General features: G+C 37.2%; 1 protein-coding gene across 1 annotated transcript in view; it reads left to right on the top strand.

Moving 5' to 3' along the window:
- LOC107667407 (ATP-dependent 6-phosphofructokinase, muscle type-like) overlaps nucleotides 1-12,939 on the top strand; it is a 15,723-nt gene extending 2,784 nt beyond the window's left edge. The window contains exons 3-26 of the mRNA XM_016459081.1: nucleotides 734-811; nucleotides 1,272-1,367; nucleotides 3,091-3,164; nucleotides 3,411-3,488; nucleotides 5,226-5,415; nucleotides 5,500-5,665; nucleotides 5,766-5,810; nucleotides 6,326-6,434; nucleotides 6,536-6,631; nucleotides 6,724-6,816; nucleotides 6,900-7,025; nucleotides 7,563-7,627; nucleotides 7,749-7,812; nucleotides 7,961-8,107; nucleotides 8,195-8,265; nucleotides 9,657-9,744; nucleotides 9,888-10,040; nucleotides 10,134-10,208; nucleotides 10,451-10,540; nucleotides 10,628-10,689; nucleotides 10,840-10,951; nucleotides 11,072-11,171; nucleotides 12,069-12,174; nucleotides 12,298-12,939. Coding sequence (XP_016314567.1) covers nucleotides 734-811; nucleotides 1,272-1,367; nucleotides 3,091-3,164; nucleotides 3,411-3,488; nucleotides 5,226-5,415; nucleotides 5,500-5,665; nucleotides 5,766-5,810; nucleotides 6,326-6,434; nucleotides 6,536-6,631; nucleotides 6,724-6,816; nucleotides 6,900-7,025; nucleotides 7,563-7,627; nucleotides 7,749-7,812; nucleotides 7,961-8,107; nucleotides 8,195-8,265; nucleotides 9,657-9,744; nucleotides 9,888-10,040; nucleotides 10,134-10,208; nucleotides 10,451-10,540; nucleotides 10,628-10,689; nucleotides 10,840-10,951; nucleotides 11,072-11,171; nucleotides 12,069-12,174; nucleotides 12,298-12,433 — 2,420 coding nt within the window. The 3' untranslated portion in view covers nucleotides 12,434-12,939. The remainder of the gene's footprint in view (nucleotides 1-733; nucleotides 812-1,271; nucleotides 1,368-3,090; nucleotides 3,165-3,410; nucleotides 3,489-5,225; nucleotides 5,416-5,499; nucleotides 5,666-5,765; nucleotides 5,811-6,325; nucleotides 6,435-6,535; nucleotides 6,632-6,723; nucleotides 6,817-6,899; nucleotides 7,026-7,562; nucleotides 7,628-7,748; nucleotides 7,813-7,960; nucleotides 8,108-8,194; nucleotides 8,266-9,656; nucleotides 9,745-9,887; nucleotides 10,041-10,133; nucleotides 10,209-10,450; nucleotides 10,541-10,627; nucleotides 10,690-10,839; nucleotides 10,952-11,071; nucleotides 11,172-12,068; nucleotides 12,175-12,297) is intronic.
- The last annotated feature ends 52 nt before the right edge of the window (nucleotides 12,940-12,991 follow it).

Genomic DNA, 12,991 nt, shown 5'->3' with positions numbered 1-12,991 from the left:
GATAGATAGATAGATAGATAGATAGATAGATAGATAGATAGATAGATAGATAGATAGATAGACAGAGAGGTAGATAGACAGAGAGGTAGATAGATAGACAGACAGACAGACAGACAGACAGATAGAAAGATAGATACATAGATATTGATATAGATATACAGTTGATATAATTTAGTTTATTAATTACATAATTTAATTACATAATTAGAATTAAACACAATAAAATGTATGAATCAATATACATGTTTTGTTGGAAATCAATGGCATGCAGTGCAAAAAAAGTAGTGATTTGTTTTGATGTTTCCAAGATTATCACAAGTTTTTCCCAAGTTTTGACAAAACCTCTGTGTTAGCCAGCTAGCTACCATTATATTGGTGACCTAAATCTGTGGAATTACATCATAGTAAAATTAAATCTGCAGAACGTCTTACCACATCGACATGATCAACAAACACAGTGATAATGCAGCTCTGGCCATTTAGGTAAGTCTTGAGCTTGATCAAAGTCCTTCCTTGTTCCCGTTATAGTAAGGATCATCTGTAATAGTTACAGCACTAAACAAAGACAAACGACACACTTCCTTGCCATATAATCATGATACTGTGTTCATAGTGTTTTCTCAGAAATATCAGATATAAGCGTGCTATAAATAATTTAGTCATGCTAGAGCTGTGTTGATTATTCTAGGATGTAGAAGTAAATTAATCTTTTTTCGATGCCCTTGTGTTATAGATAGAAAGTGCACTTCTACAAACTATTTAGACGGAACCCTGAACAACCTCGGCTGTTCTACCACCATACACAATGGCTGTAAGTGTGTGTGTGTGTGTGTGCATATGTGAATATTTTGTTGCACTGCATACTCACAGTATGTCCTGTGGGAAAAGATAGCATAAAGGTCATGTTGCTGTATGTTGGTGTATGCATGTCCAACCATGACTGTATGCTTTTGTTTGTCTGTGTAAGTGTTTTGTGTTTGTATCTGGTTTTGTTTGTGCATAAAGATCACATGACATGGAATCAGAGTGACAGTAAATGCAGTGTCTATGTGTGTTTGTTTTAGTCAGAACACTAGCAGCGTGTGGTGCCACTGCAGATAATTTTAAATTTAGTTATAAAGGGGGTGGATCATGTCTGTGACACTGCATGCCAGGGTAGAGGGAGTTCATACTGCTAGCACGTTCCCACTCCACTTTCTCAATCAGTCTCTATCAGTGGTCTGACAGAGAAAGGTGACAGTTCACTTCAAAATTTCCCTGGTCTTCCCCAGGCCATCTCAACATGCAGCGTTCAGCACCTGTGGACCCCACAAAGATGGGCGTTGGAAAGGCCATCGCTGTCCTCACCTCTGGAGGAGATGCACAAGGTGAGGAAGAGTGTATTTGTGTGTATGGGCCTTTATGGAGGCCAATTCCGTGGAAGTAGGGCTTTAAACAGTTTTGGGGTGCACTCTTTCATTATCTCTTCATCCTAATTTGTAATACTGAAACTAACAAGTCTTAAAAGATAACTTTTCCACATTTTTATGATATGACAACTTTATACAACAAAACAAATAATCTACCATTGGTCTTATAATGTCAATAGATGATTTGGTTATTATGTTTCTGTACCATTCAGAAATTTGGGGTCGGTAACATTGTTTAATGTTCAGTGTTACAAGATTCTTCAGGAATCATTCCGATATGCTGATTTGGTTCTCAAGCAACATATTTTACCATTATCGCAGTTGAAAACACATTTTGTCTGTGGAAACTCTATAGAAAATTAAAAAGAACAGTATTTATTTGAAATTGAAATATTTTCTAACATTATAAATGTCTTTACTGGCACTTTTGATCAATTTAATATGTCCTTGTTGAATACAAATATTCATTTATTTAAAAAAAACACTGACCCAAAATGAATTGGAAGTATAAACACTATAACAGTATAAAATTCCATATGAAAATGTTTATGATACAAATCTTCTTCATGCATTTGTGCATGCATTCTAAATTGGTTCAGTTTGTTCTCTTCCTCCTCATTGTAGTGTAAATTTGGATTGCATAAATCACTGTCCACTTTTGCTATATGGAAAAGAGCAACATGGGCGTTCTGCTAAACATCTCTTGTGTTTCACAATATGAAGGAATATGTGTCTAGAATGACATGAGTGTGAGCAAATGATGACATAATTTCCAGTTTTGGAAGAACTATACCTTTGAAATTGAGTTTCGATTTTGTGGAGTGAGAAAAATATCATTATTTGTCATTTAGTAAGGTTTTTACCTGCATTATCAAGAGTGATATGCAGTTTCATCCTCTTTTGCATTAAAATGCAAGGCATAAAGTCAAATGTGTGTGGTATTGAATTTGGGCGTAACTTGATAGATGATAATTTGAAGTGGTTTTGTTGGTTGCTTGATTACCTGATTGAACTACCACCTCCTCATTTACTACAGCAGCCATGTTGAATGAGCAACAGGAATCGTATATCAGAGAGGTCATGAGAGGTGCAAAAGCTTTCACACTGACCTTTTATCCAACCTTTAGCAGTAGGAAAAAGAACCGACCTTTAACCTTATCTGGTACAAGCTGGAGAATAAGTCAAATAACTGTGTAATGCCAACTAGTCCTAGAAGAACCTTAACTATGGTCGTCCCATCATTCCCTCTCCCTCTCACTCAATTCCTCCGTATGATCTCTCTGTCTCTCTCTCTGTCTGAGGGGTATTATATTTAGCCGGTGACCTTTGGGGAAATGTGGTTGCTTTAGAGAGCTGGGCAATGAAGCTTGCCTGTTGTCCTCTCTGGTTCAATCTTGAAAGGAAACTCGAGCCACTTAGATTGCCCTTTTCAATGGGACTTAACCACCACGTGTGTTTGTGTGACCAGATGACAAGATAACAGGTTTAGAATAAAACCGAAAGCAGTTTTTTCTCACACACTTTCCAGTTAATTAGTAGTTAGCTTGATACGTTTCATGAACAGTCACCAAATCTTAATTAAATGTAATGCTTGTAACAAATTAAAGACAACCTTAGACCTCTAGTTCTGGTATGAATGAATATGTGCAATAATTATGATTCTTTAATTATTATATCTCAGGTATGAATGCTGCTGTCCGAGCCACGGTGAGAGTTGGGATCTACACCGGTGCGAAAGTCTATTTTGTACATGAGGTTTGTACATCTAAGCACATACACATAAGAAATAAAGAATTAACGGTGAAAGATTACCATTCGCTGCACACAGAAATTGAGAATTTGTAATATTACTGCTATTAACTTATGCAGGAGAAACTCACTTTCTAATTCACTCAGCTCTTGCTCAATTCTAAATCCACTCAATATTTTTAAAGTGTATTTATTATGTAACGTGTGCATGTGCTTTCAATTATGCATCCTCCAATCTTTGTGTGCATCTAGGGTTATCAGGGCCTAGTCGATGGAGGAGATAACATCCGACAAGCAACTTGGGAGAGCGTGTCAATGATGCTGCAGCTGGTAATAAACTCATCATCTCCCTTCACCTTCATCCAGGGGCGTCACTAGACCCATTTACTGGGGCACGAAAGAGTTCAAACAGTTCACTCATGCACTGAATCGTTTGGAGCAGTTTCTTGCACCGTAACGGGATACTTTATAAGACAGAAAACAAAAATAGTGCTGGATGAGGTCAAATTTACCCACAGTCCATTTTATGACACAAAACTCGCAAATGTCTAATATCATTCGTGTGTCAGCTATGAAGCTGCTCTTTATTGCTTGTGAACATGCAGCACACTCTGTACTGCAAGTAAAGACAATTTATATCCATATATCCAAAACAGTAAAGAGTATCACAATATGAGAACACTTTTTGATGGGAGGCCCGTGTCCCAGTACTTTTGAAAGACTAGAAATGTTCCTGCTTTCAACAAACATTTTTGCTCATTGTATTTATTATTGTGCACACATCAACATAATCAACCCATAACTGTAACTAAGGGATGAGTGCACCAGGTTATTTGTGTATGTGTGTAAGTGATCATGTTGCATGGTATAACCTCTGTGGTCTACAAAATGCCAGAGTTCACCCAGAGACCTGCTTTTGTGACTTAGGGTAATGTTACGCACACACACACATATACACACTGCTGCCCACAAATTCCAAGTGAGTAATCACATGAGCCGCAGACAAATGACATCATGACAATGCTGATTGGCTGATGGCACCACAAGAGCGTGGGCAGTCTCAAACCCTTGCTAACCAGCCAAACCTTAACCACTGGTCTAGCACAGTAGCCAGAGAGCAGTGTGGGTCTAAATTATCCCTTTCATATTATCTCAACACATCTCAACCACACTAACCATCCACCAGACTTTAGTATATTCCTTGGCCAACATCTTAAAGGGGTCATATGATGCTGCTAAAAAGAACATTTTGTGTATTTGGTGTAATGAAATGTGTTTATGCGGTTTAAGGTTCAAAAAACACATTATTTTCCACATACTGTACATTATTGTTTCTCCTCTATGCCCCGCCTTTCTGAAACGCGTCAATTTTTACAAAGCTCATCGGTCTGAAGAAGGAAGGTGTGCTCAGATTGGCCAGCTATCCAGTGCGTTGTGATTGGCCGAATTCCTCAAGCGTGTGACGGAAATGTTACGTTCCTTACCATATTGTGCTGCCTGCAGCAACCACATGTGACGACCCCGGGCTGGACTCCATTTCGTCCATGGTGAAAGCCGATCCGGCGATCAACAGCGCGAAGTTGAAGTATTTCCTCAGCAACCAGCACGGATCAGCTCTAGGCATGACGAAGCGATATCGTCCTCTTTTGGAAGACCAAACAAAGTAGTTTCGCTTTCACAACGAAACACACAGCGCCTTCACGACATGGCGGCGGTCGGCAACAGCGAGAATAAAAGTTACGCCTTCTTTCTTTGTGTAAACATTTGGGCGGTGTTATGCAAATCTTCCCACATTGTGACGTAGACATGTGGGGGCGTGTTAGAACGAGCCGTTTTAGGTAGGCGTGGTTGACTCTTAACTTTTATAAAGAATATCTCTTTGGATTTGAGACTTTAGTCTTTGCAACTTTACAGATCTTCTTTAAAGTTCTTGTAACACTCCAAAGAGAAAGGAAAAATTGAAATCGCATCATATGACCCCTTTAAGTTATTTTAATGTTTAGCATTTTTGCTGAAGTGTTTGTGTTTCCTATTATTTTTCTTATTTATCTCTGACTATTTTGTCAGGGTGGCACAGTGATTGGCAGTGCCCGCTGTCAGGACTTCCGCTCTAAGGAGGGTAGAGCTAAAGCAGCATGTAACCTGGTGAAGTTGGGCATCACTAATCTGTGTGTTATCGGTGGAGATGGGAGCCTGACAGGCGCCAACGAGTTTCGCAATGAGTGGAGTGAGCTGCTCCAAATCTTGCTGAAAGCAGGTAGGACCATATTACACAGCAATCATTATCAGTCTGTCATAGATATGTAGAGAGAAGCACATATCTGTGTGTCTTTGCTCATAGGTAAAATCACAGCAGAGGAGGCTAAACATTCATCTCATCTGAACATCGTTGGGATGGTGGGATCCATCGACAATGATTTCTGTGGCACAGACATGACCATTGGCACTGATTCAGCTCTGCACAGGATCATGGAAGTAGTGGATGCCATCACAACAACAGTACAGAGGTACATACAAACACACACATGCATGTACATATGGCACTACACAGTTGGATTCTGAACTTGACAACACATTGATTTGTCTGTTCTTATCTCACATTTGCAGTCATCAAAGAGCCTTCATTCTGGAAGTTATGGGGAGGCATTGTGGGTATGTTGCAGTATGGATGCATAGATATTGTATGTTCACATATTATCTGTTCTACAGCAAAAATCCATATCTTATGCCAATCAGTGTTCTGTAATTTGACTTGATTATTGATCATAAATCAGTTGCAGTAGTATCATTACACTAGGTTACCACCAGTGTTATTTTACCTTTTTTTTATAGTTAAGATACTATTATAGTTTATTCATTTTTGTATTTAAATGGTAATTTTAATTAATGTTTTAGTAATTTTGTTGTGTGTTTGTGTCATTTTTATTAGTCATTATTTATTTAATTTGATTAGTTTTAGTTATTTTAGTACATCAAGTTATACTAACTGAAAATGTTATTTTATTTCAGCTAAAATGTATTTTATTTCTAGCATATTTTTTTTATTTTAATTTTAGTTAAAATAAGTTAGTTCTATAATTACCCTGGTTATCACAATGCAGTGTTTCTCTTATGTTCTACCTCTAACCAAGAGTGTATGTACAGTATATGTTTATGTGTATATATAGATATTTGGCCTTAGTCACTGCCCTGGCGTGTGGCGCTGACTGGGTTTTTATTCCTGAAATGCCTCCAGATGAAGGATGGGAGGACCATCTGTGCAGGAGACTTACCTATGTAAGATCTATACACATTATAACTGCCTTTTTTAATCATCATAGTCAACGTCATCATCATTATATTCTGTATAATGTCATTATGCTGTCTTTATTGTGCAGCAAAGAAGCATTGGCAATCGTTTGAATGTCATCATTGTGGCAGAAGGTGCTTTGGATCACCATGGCAAACCTATCACCTGTGATATTATCAAGAACGTAAGCATAAAAATATGATTATTGGGATTTTTTTATCAGCTGGTACTTAACATGGCATGGCTAATTCTTCACATTTGTTTGTGTTTGTTTAGCTGGTCACTAAGAAGCTCAGCTTTGACACACGCGCCACTATTTTGGGTCATGTGCAGAGAGGAGGAACACCTTCAGCCTTTGACAGAATCTTGGTATGATTAGAATTCAGATTTAGTTTATTTGATGCATCTGTAACATGCTGCCAATAGGTCTTCCCTGTCTGTCTTGTTCTCAGGGCAGTAGGATGGGGGTGGAGGCTGTGATGGCGTTGCTAGAGGCCACTCCTGACACCCCTGCATGTGTGGTCAGTCTGTCTGGAAACATGGCTGTTCGACTGCCTCTTATGGAGTGTGTGCAAGTGGTGAGCAGGCACAGACACATCCTGCCTTGGTTTCAATGTGGTATTTCAACAAACTGCTGTTTTCCCAAATCAGATATGTACAGATAAGTTTTTATTTATTTATATAATTTTAGTACAAATTTAAGTAAAGTTAATTTAAGTTAATAAGTTTGGGGTTTCTTTTATAATTTTATATAATTTGCAGTTTAGGTTTGGGGTCAGTAAGATTTTTTCATGTTTTTGAAAGAAATTTTCTTTCTCTTAATTTTCTTGTGGAAAAATATTTTTTCTCAGGATTCTTTGATTAATAGAAAATTCTGTTTCTTTTGATCAATTTAATGCATCCTAGCTGGGTAGAAGTATTAATTAAAAAAAAAATCAATCTTACTGACCCCAAACTATTGAATGGTAGTGTAATTTTGTATCATTTTCAATATATTTTAATTATTTATTTATTCATTTTTTGCATAAACATATTGATGCAAATGTTTGGTTTGTTGATTTGTACCCTTGTTATGTGATTCAATTTGTAATACATCTTCTTATTCACTTTTTTAGACAAAAGAAGTAACCAAAGCTATGGCAGAGGGCAGATTTGAGGAAGCTGTTAAGCTCAGGGGAAAGTGAGTTCTCTATCCTTTTCTTTCTTTCTTTCTTTCTTTCTTTCTTTCTTTCTTTCTTTCTTTCTTTCTTTTTGTTATAACAAACTGATCTTGTGATTGATTTGTTGTTTCTCTTCTGCAGGAGTTTTGAGAACAATTGGAACACATATAAACTCTTGGCCCATGTGACCGCCCCAGACGTGAAGGTGTATAACAAGCATCATTTTATCATGTAGTTTATCCCTTTTGTTAGGCTTTACTCCAGATATGTATGAATTTCTCTACCTCTTCTATATATTTATTTATTGTGCTTTTTTAACATCTTCCTCCTTCCATCTTTCACTCTTTCTATAGAGTAATATAAACATAGCTATCATGAACGTGGGAGCTCCATGTGCAGGAATGAACGCAGCAGTCCGTTCAGCCATCAGGATCGGTATCCTTCAAGGACACAGCATGCTAGCTGTACATGACGGCTTTGATGGACTTGCACACGGAGCTGTAAAGTATTTAACATACACGAGGAATCCATGAGTATATGAAGGAATGCGTCAATTCAATTTAATCTCTGTCTCCTGCTTTTCACAGATTGAACCAATGACATGGGGCTATGTGGGAGGCTGGACAGGCAAAGGCGGTTCTAATTTAGGAACCAAGAGGTACAACAGAACTGTTCATTAATTCATATGAATTCATTTTATATCTCTTAATAGTGCTTTAATATTCCAACTCAACTACATTAGTAAGGGATTTTCTTAAGAAATTAATATTTTTATTCGGCAAGGACACATTTACAAAAGTAACAGTACAAGACATTTATAATGTGAAAATATTCTTTTGAACTTTGTTCATCAAAAAGCACAACTGTTTTCCTTTCATTGATAAAAATTTGAAATGTTTTTTTGAGCACCAAATCACTCAGCATATTAAAATCATTTCTGAGGGATCATGTGACACTGAAGACTAGAATAATGGCTGCTTTGCTATAACAGGAATAAATTACATTTTAAAATATATTAAAATAGAAAACATTTATTTTAAATTGCAATAATATTTACTGTATTCATGGGCGTAAATTTCGTCTAACAGTTGGGGGGGACAAAACATAAAATTTCTCAAGAGCAATTTTTGAAGGGGACACAAATAATCCAGCTAAAATTGTACTTGTAAGGATATGTATACACAGAGGAAAGCCTTACTATTAGTGCAGCAGGGAGACCGTGCCAAATTAGACAACTTCGAGCTGTTAGACATTAATATCCGTCACAGTGTTGCCAAGTCCGCGGTTTTCCCGTGGATTATATTATTGGTGGAATTGGGCTACTTTATCACTGTTGCCGCGGGTTGTTTTTCATGTCCGCGGATTAAAGCATCCCCAATAACGTGTATTTTAGCCCCCTGAATGCGATTTTTACCGGGGGACCCCCTCAAAACGCGGTTAGTTGGGGCTAGTTTTGGGCTACTTTTGAGTAGCAATTGGGCGGGTTTTGTTGTGAAACCTGGCAACCCTTTCCGTCAAGCAGGTAATGTTGTTATTGCTAACATAGCGACTCATCGAAAAATACATTGGCATTATCTGTATTAAAGAGAAAATAATCACTTTATCCGATGTTTAAGTGAATAAAATAGCCTTGACAGCCTTACTGGAGTTCCACAACTATTGGCTTTGTTCTCTCTCACCGGACTTGTGTGTGTGTGTGTGTGTGTGTAGGTGATGTAAAAGAGGAAAGCAGGCATTTGGACCAAAGCACTGTGCGGCAAGGGAGGGGAGACTCAAAATGTTTCTAAACTTAAAACGCATTTTTGCCCCGTTTGTGTTGTTTTACTACTTACACATTTATTTGAAGTATAAAACATTGTTATTTACAATACACAGCCTGGTTTTTAATCATATTTTTAGGGTGGACAACCCCCCACCCCGGGATTTCCGCCTATGACTGTATTTTAGATCAAATAAATGCAGCTTTGGTGAACAAAAAATATCCTTTGGATGGTAGTGTATGTAGTGTGAGTTCCAGCATTTAGTTGTTGTTTTTGTCTCTCTCTGGAGGTCACTGCCAGCTAGAATGATTGAAGAGATCAGTCTGAATATAGCCAAGTTTAACATTCATGCCCTGGTTATCATTGGAGGGTTTGAGGTGAGAAAATTCCAAATACTACTTACAATATGAATAAAATTATTTTTTTTTATTTGTCCACATGCTACTACCTCACCTTTCTGTTTCCTTCTTACATACTCTCTCTCTCTCTCTCTCTCCCTCTCTCTCTCTCTCTTATTTAGGCCTTTGTTGGAGGTTTGGAATTAGTGACTGCCAGAGAAAAATATGAGGAGTTGTGTATTCCCCTGGTTGTTATTCCAGCTACTGTGTCTAATAACATTCCTGGATCAGACTTCAGCATCGGTGCTGATACTGCTCTCAATACTATCACAACTGTGAGAAACCACATATTATAAAAATGAATATACAGCTCACAGACATGTAAGTCCCCAACTATAAGTGTAAGCATCTGTTTTGTGTCTTTTAAGACATGCGATAGAATCAAACAATCCGCAGCTGGAACAAAGCGTAGGGTTTTCATCATTGAAACAATGGGGGGATATTATTCTGCGATTAGAACACTTAACTAACACTTTAATACACTTTACATTTAACTAACATTAATTAATGGAACCTTATTGTAAAGTGTTACAATTTTATTAGCATATATGTTTACAAAACACTGTTAGATTAAACAGAAAAGCAAGCAGGTGTGCTTGATTTGGCATGGCAGCCAATACAAATAATTAATAACCGTTTCCCACCTAAATTGTTTGGACCATCTCGGTTGCAGAATAACAACATGTGTGGATATCTGGCAACCATGGCAGGACTGGCTGCAGGGGCTGATGCTGCTTATATCTATGAAGAACAATTTGGTATTCACGACCTGGAGGTGAAACATGCTTGGTTTAATTGATGTTTGATTGAATGCATCTCATTTTGTTTGTTTTTAACCATTAAATGTCTGGTTGGGAGGTAGACAAACGTGGAGCACTTATTGGAGAAAATGAAGACCACAGTGAAAAGAGGCCTCATCCTTAGGTTGGTCATTCTGTCACACAATGTGTTTCTGCATCTTTTTGCTCTCTGTTTTACATTCAGTCAACTTCTCCAGTAATCTAGACAAATGACTCTGGTCTTATTTCATTCTTGTACCAGCACTCTAAATAACATCAAACTGTTTTCCCTCAGGAATGAGAAATGTAATGCAAACTACACCACAGATTTTATCTTCAACTTGTACTCAGAAGAGGGCAAGGGAGTTTTTGACTGCCGCAAGAATGTGCTTGGGCACATGCAGCAGGTCTGTGTGTACAATATTGATAGCATTCTTTGTTTTTAACATTATAACTGAGCTGAGAATTCCCTTGTCATTATCTCTGGGACCTGGGCTCAATTACAAATTTTTCTCATGTATTTTCAGGGTGGAACCCCTACACCGTTTGATAGGAACTTTGGCACAAAGATGGGTGCTAAAGCAGTGTTGTGGTTGACTGAAAAACTGAAGGAGTGTTACAGACATGGTGAGTGAACAGTAATTTCAATGAGTGGACGGCTGAGGAAAAGGATTTTAACCAGAGCACTTGCCTTTTACAGGACTTGAAACCTGGATATTTTAGGCAATATAGAAACCCTGACCAGGACGTGTCCGGGAAAAAGGGGACATATGGTCACCCTAGTTATATTTATGCAGAAATATAGAAAATTCTAAAGGGTTCATAAACTTTCAAGCAGCACTGTATGTGTGTGTATATATATATATATATATAAAGAGAGAGAGAGAGAGATTATATATATATAGAGAGAGAGAGAGAGATTTTATTTTTTAAAAATGGTGACGGTCAACTTTAGGAAGTCAAACTAAATATGTAAATGAGACGTTTTAGCATTCAAGCTGTCTTTTGTATTCATTTTATGAAAATTTTTTGCCAAAATTTTGTACAAAATTATGGTTCACGTGTGCATAACCAAACATTAAATAAACACACCTTAAAAAATATCACAACTACTACTAATAATTGAAAAATATTTAAATTAATAAATAATGAAAAAATATACATATACATGCTTTACTATAATAAACTGAATATCGGTGTCACAATTATGGCTTGACTGTGTTTGCAGTTGATGGTTAGTCAAAAAGTGGGAAAGGCCAAAATCACCATTTTAAGAGAGGGATAATGAGATTGAATGTGTTCTAACTAGCTACTTTTCATGTTAGGTTAATTTTGTCTTAGAAAATAGTATAACATACCTAATAATTCTCACAACCTTTAATGCATATAAAAGCAATGGAACACCAAAGTGTAGCGTATATCATGGAAAATGTCTTGCATATGAACCTGACCTGTTTGTGTGAATAATGTTCTATTTTTGTCTTTCCATAAATGTCTTTCATTCATATATCATCATATGAGCAGGACGTATCTTTGCTAACACACCGGACTCTGCCTGTGTTCTGGTAATGAAGAAGAGAGCCACGATCTTCCAGCCTCTCTCTGATCTCAAAGAGGACACTGACTCTGAGTGAGTGATCCCTCTGTTTCATTTTACCATTGTTTCACTTCATTGTACACATTGTCATTCACTGAGTGAAGCCTGCCTTATCACTGCATCCTCATGTGCTCACACTGTCTGTTTCTGTTCCAGACATCGTATACCAAAGACTCAGTGGTGGCTGAAGCTTAGGCCCATTCTCAAGATTCTGGCCAAATACAAGATCAGTTTGGACACCTCAGAGACAGCTACGATGGAGCATGTTATCAAGAAGAGAGGAACAGTCTAGACTACACACACAGAATTACAGTGGGATTGAAAGGTTAATGAGCCATATAATCTCAAAAGAACATTCAGTTGATCACCCTCGTGTTCTTGCAAAACCATATGAACACAAAAGGAAATATGGGTTACATGTGTGAGTAAATAATGACAGAATTTTGCCTTTAAGTACAAAACCCCACTGATAGACATTTGTTTCAGTGTTAATTCGATTTTTACCATTTCACTACTAGATTTCTCATTTTGGATCATGTGTGGACTAAATTGTACTATTGTTTGAAAATGAATAAAACTGACTAAATGCAACCTGTATATTTTACAAGCTTTCACTGAACACAGAAAATAGATATTTGAACAGTCATATTAATATCAATTGCTGGAGAAAGACAATTTACATAAATTTAAATTATTTTAAGACATTACAGAATTTCAGTGCGTTTTGGATTTTGTTTTAAAAGGCCAACAAATGACTTCATTTAAAATGTGCAAAATTTAGTTTCCAAAGTGCTCAGTTTTTCTTATGTGTATGGTACCCCCCCCCCCCCCAAAAAAAAAAAAAAAAAAA

Source organism: Sinocyclocheilus anshuiensis, unplaced genomic scaffold, assembly GCF_001515605.1.
Source record: "Sinocyclocheilus anshuiensis isolate Anshui unplaced genomic scaffold, SAMN03320099.WGS_v1.1 scaffold964, whole genome shotgun sequence".
Lineage (NCBI taxonomy): Eukaryota > Metazoa > Chordata > Actinopteri > Cypriniformes > Cyprinidae > Sinocyclocheilus > Sinocyclocheilus anshuiensis.
Note: the sequence above shows the minus strand (reverse complement) of the source record. Positions and strands in the feature narration are given on the sequence as shown.